The sequence below is a fragment of the Tamandua tetradactyla genome, chromosome 2 (genome assembly GCF_023851605.1).
Source record: "Tamandua tetradactyla isolate mTamTet1 chromosome 2, mTamTet1.pri, whole genome shotgun sequence".
NCBI classification, from domain to species: domain Eukaryota; kingdom Metazoa; phylum Chordata; class Mammalia; order Pilosa; family Myrmecophagidae; genus Tamandua; species Tamandua tetradactyla.
In genome coordinates, this window is record NC_135328.1 from 127,697,693 (window position 1) to 127,703,242 (window position 5,550).

Below are 5,550 nucleotides of genomic sequence, written 5' to 3' on the forward strand. Positions count from 1 at the left end.
ATGAGTAAAAGACCTGGCATCCTGTGCCATCAAAGAAATGTCATTACAGTATCAATGAAATATCACTTTCTACTGACTAGTTTAGCTAAAATTTTAAACAATTATATTAGCAAATACCAACTACCATTTGCACTTTCTGGAATCACCAGACATTGTTGGGTGGAGTGGGAAATAGTACAGCCACTTTAGAAAACAATTTGGCGGTTTCTAATAAAGTTACCATATGTTTCAGAAATATTTTTGATTCTTACCCAAGAGGAATGAAAGCATATGTGCAGAAAAATACTTGTGTTTGAAAGCTCATGTTAGCTTTACTCTTAATGATCTGAATTTGAAATATCTAATTGCTTTTAGACAGAAAAATATATTAAAACCTATAGTTTATTCATAAAATCAGTACTACTTAGCACCAAGTGGAAACAACTGCTGATCCATCCAATAGCATAGAAAAATTTCAATAGTATTGAATCAAGCAAAAGAAATCTGCATTTCTTTTGCAAAAACACACTGCATTATTTTATTTATATGATGTTCTAGGATAGTCAAAATTAATCTCTGGTAATAGCAATCATATCAATTGTGGCCTGGGATATAATTTAGGGATTAAACTACAGAGAGAAGTCAGGGAACTCTCTGGGGTGATGGAAATAGATGTTTCCATTTGTCAAACCTCATCCATGCACAAGTACAATTTTTGTTGTTTGCTATGTGTTAATTATATATTAATAATTTTTAAATAAACTATTGTAAGATAACCTTTAGCTTATTTTTTAAATTTTTCTTCTCAAATGCTTGCCCTAAATTTCTATGTAATACATTAAACCAAAGTTCAAATGCTACATTTCACTAAATATATCTCTATATTTTACTAAATAAATATCTGAAATGTAGATTTAATTCAATTCCAGTATTTTTCCATACACAATAATGCTCTCCTGAAGATTTTTTGTTTACATATTTTAATAACATCATTACTTATATAACTGAATTTGGAAGTGTATTTATCTGCCCAATGAAAATATATGTCTTTCCAACTGTTTTTGGACCTTCCTTAGGAGAGAAGTTTAGAATAACTGTGTTCCTTAGTTCCTGGCTCATTATCATCAGGGGGTCTGGCAAAGTGCATCTCTTTTTAAATTTATTTTTTATTTCCTTTCAACTTTATTCCATTATCTATCTCATCTGCCATTCCCTGGTATAATTGTTGTGAGTCTGCTTATTTTCTTGTTTTCTTAAAAATGCTTGTTTCTGTTCCATGTGCATACATTTTTACATTTGCATAAATGGCTTTGTGCCATATATTTCAACTTCTATCTTTAAATTAAGCCCAATATGGGGCAATTTTATGACAAAGCAGAAAGAAAGTGTTACTACAAAAGTACTTAATCTCCACAAAAGAGAATTGTCTCAGGGACAGTTCCTTTCTATATAATTCTATTAGCCATCACACTCATAAGATATATATGTAAAAGCTTCAGTGTTTAAAAATGTTGCTATATCTGGAAGATATGTTCTAACTTAATGAAAGGGTCTTGCTCTTAAATACTGTTTGGCTTTTTCCAATAGTAACCTTCTACCTTTGACTCACCACAAATACAAGGGTTAAAAAAAAGAAAAGAATTTTATTGCATGATGGATGTTCTTTGAAGGACCTATCCTTTTTAAGTCTACTTCACCACAATTCATCAAAAAATGGCCATGCTAATTTTATTCTTTGAGGCAAAAGGAGAGAAAAATCTAACAAAAGAAAGTGGCATAATGAAAATATTGTTTACACGAGAATCACTACATAACTAAGTAGATACAGTTTGCCCTAATTTGACTATGGGACATTTGGGTCTTAGCTCTTCAACATTTCATTTTTTGCAGAAATTGATCCCTGAACACAAATAAGCTTCTCTGGGAGATAAACTTAATCACTGTGCCCCTTAGATGCCATGGAGTTTGACTCACTTCAATAATCTAGACCTGATCTGTCACAAAGAGGTCCCAAAGAGTGCCTGATTGGATTCCTACAAGAGTTCTTGTTAAAGAACTAATCACTGGTGGCACCTTCTCCATGGAGGTAAAAGCAATTATGGATCCTAGAGTCACTGTGTTTCAGAGATAGAATCTCAGAGGTTTAGAAAGCTCCATCAACTCTCACTTCCTTGATCAGGTAGAGACACCCACTAAGAACTAGAAGCAGATCTTCTATTAGAGGTGAGTAGAAACAAGTTATCTTCTTTTTGTATAGTAGACATTTAAAAAATCTAAAACCAGCAACCTAAAATGATCCACTTAATTTTTTTGTGGGAGGCACTGGGTATTAAGTATAGTCAAAAAATACAATGCTTCAACTAATTTTTCCCAGATTTATAACTATTTTGGGAATATAGCGTGTCAAATATGATCCAGCTATGTATGTTTCTAAAATAGAGCTGGTATCATTATGTCTTGTGCACGTAAACAAATTATGTCATAGTACAATGGGTTTTTGCACACTGAAACTGTGTATATCACAGTAATCTTAGAATATTGACAAAAATAAAATTCCTTATTTCATAGGCTAACCGACGAGGTTAAATTAGATATGTAATTACTGAAACTCAGAGTGATGCCACATTTTTTTTAGACTATAACCACAGATCATAAATTCTCTCAAGAAAATTATCCATTAAATATGATAGTATAAACTCAAATACATAAAGAAGTTTAAAGTATAATCAATGCAATAGTGGAACATGTTTAGGTAGACCATCTATTTACCAGCAAAATAAAATCCCACATATTTTAGTTGGGAAGATCAAAAAGAAGGACCTCCATTTGAGGAGAGACAATAGCATGACAGGAGCAGGATATTAAAAAGCTGCATAACCCTAGATTTCTGATGTGATGGCATGGACCTTTTGTAATATTTTAAGAGGAAAAACAAAACACAGGAAGAAAATATTCGTTTCCTGGGATAGTCCTTGAACAATTGACCTAACATAGATTGTGCAGAAATAATTTTACATCCTGGTTATTCTTCCTTGTTGTTATTATTATTATTATTATTATTATTATTATTTTTGCGTGGGCAGGCATTGGGAAACAAATCAGGGTCTCTGGCATGGCAGACAAGAACTCTGCCTGCTGAGCCACCGTGGCCCGCCCTCTCCCTTGTCATTTTATAATAAAGAAAATGCTAAATACGTGGGAAATATTTGAAAATATGTTTTTTAGGATTTCATAATTACCATCTAGCCATAAAGAACTTATATTCATTTAAGGGCAGCTCATCAATGTTTCCACTCACCCACTTACTTGTTACTCTTCATAAAAGAGAAATTGCCTAGAGAACGATCTTATAAAGAACTATAGGAAAGTATTTGGGCATATTATACTGTACTGACTCTTTGGAAAATAAATATATATATAAAATTATCATGAAAGCTGTAAAATAAAGACATTTATTATTATTAAAATGTCAAAATATTATTTTTAGTTAAGATAAAAATTATGACCAGATATTTTTTATACATTAAAAAACAACCACATGGAATTTTAAAATAAAACACAGTGGAAAGAATATAAGGAATTGCAAGAAGAGAAAAAAATCATGACAGAGAAAGACAATGAAGTAGTATACAATAAATCATAGTGGGAAAAAAATTACAGAAATGATAAGATTTCAGCTTTTAAAAGCTGAAAAATCAGTAACCTGAAAAACAGATATAAGGATATAACTATATTCTTATCTGTGTAAATAAAGTGGGAACTAATAAAAAAGTTAGCACATGGATGATAGAATTAATATATTAAATTATAGCTAGGTAGAATAAAGAGAATGAACCAGGGTTGTGGGTAGAATTATCTATCATTGAGATATAGCAAGAAACCTCAGATTAAGAAATCATAAGAAGCTACATTTGATTCCTCAAACATTTTTTCACTCAGTGCAAGGGACTTAAGATATTAAATGTGGCTTCAATTGTTGCAAATTAATAACATCCACAATTTTATGAGATTGTAAGGGTATAGTTTTTCTCAAAGTGCTGCAGAATTTGCTTTATTCTCTGCCAAATGGTTGCAAAATCTATCAAATTTAGAGATTAAAGTTTGATAAATTAGTTAGGATCTTATATGATTTAGGTATGTATCTTACCCAAGCAGTTGTCCTGTCCATCTAAATGCATCTAAATGCAGTCATAGGATGTAATACCTTAAAGTTAATAACGACTTCTTTTCTTGTTCAAACAGATACTTTCTAAACTCTTACATGGCAGCTGAAAATTTGACTCAGATGACTGAGTTTATTCTCATAGGTGTCTCAGAGTGTCCAGAGCTCCAGATTCCTCTCTTCCTGGTCTTCTTGGTCATCTATGGGCTGACAGTGGCAGGGAATCTGGGCATCATCATTCTCACCAGTGTCGACTCTCAACTTCAAACCCCCATGTATTTTTTCCTCCGACATTTGGCTATAATCAATCTTGGCAATTCTACTATAATCGCCCCTAAAATGCTGATTACTTTCTTAGTAAAGAAGAAAACCACCTCCTACTATGAATGTGCCACCCAACTGTGTGGTTTCTTGCTTTTCATTGTGGCTGAGATCTTCATGTTAGCTGTGATGGCCTATGACCGCTATGTGGCCATTTGTAATCCCCTGCACTACACGGTGGTCGTATCTCGGAGGATCTGCCTTCTGCTAGTATCCTTCACATACCTCTATAGCTTTTCTACAGCAATTGTGGTTTCATCATGTGTATTCTCTGTGTCTTATTGCTCTTCCAATGTAATCAATCATTTTTACTGTGATAATGTTCCTCTCTTAGCCTTGTCCTGCTCTGATACTTACTTCCCAGAAACAGTAGTCTTTATTTCTTCAGCTACAAATTTGGTTTTCTCCATAACTATAGTTTTGGTGTCATATATCAACATTGTCTTGTCCATTCTAAGGATACATTCATCAGAAGGAAGGAAAAAATCCTTTTCTACCTGTGCTTCACATATGATGGCAGTTGCAGTTTTCTATGGGACACTGCTGTTCATGTATTTGCAACCTCGAGCTAACCATTCATTAGACACTGATAAAATGGCTTCTGTGTTTTATACGCTGGTTATACCCATGTTGAATCCCCTAATCTACAGCCTGCGGAATAAGGATGTGAAGGCTGCCTTAAAGAGACTACTCAAAAATTCATGTTCTTCCTTTAAATCAATGTAATTTTAAATCCTTAGAAATGAATGAAAAGATGGTTGAGGTATTTTGTCATTATGCCACAGAAAGTCAAAATCAAGGAGCCAACTTACAGGGTTACAAGTAAACCTGAAAATTAAAAGAGGCCAAGATTTTGGGGAAATTGAGTTTAAAAATAAGCTGAAGTTCTTGGAGTTGTGTGGTTAATAAACTGGGCATTCACTAATCTTGCCCAAGATTAAAAAGGTAACCAGTTTGGAATAAGTATTTCTAATTAGTCAAGGGAGACATAAGCTTAAAAAATCAAATAATTTTGAATAGAGCATCAAAATATGGATGAGGAAATTATGCCAACCTTATTCTTTGTCTGCCTTCTTACCATCTATCTA

At 33.0% G+C, this 5,550-nt stretch overlaps 1 protein-coding gene across 1 annotated transcript; it reads left to right on the top strand.

Annotated features, from left to right (window-relative positions):
- Positions 1 to 4,240: 4,240 nt before the first annotated feature.
- On the top strand, positions 4,241 to 5,188 carry LOC143662070 (olfactory receptor 8J1-like). The gene has a single exon (XM_077135460.1). It carries the CDS (start codon positions 4,241 to 4,243, stop codon positions 5,186 to 5,188), a length of 948 nt encoding a protein of 315 aa, XP_076991575.1.
- Positions 5,189 to 5,550: the final 362 nt, after the last annotated feature.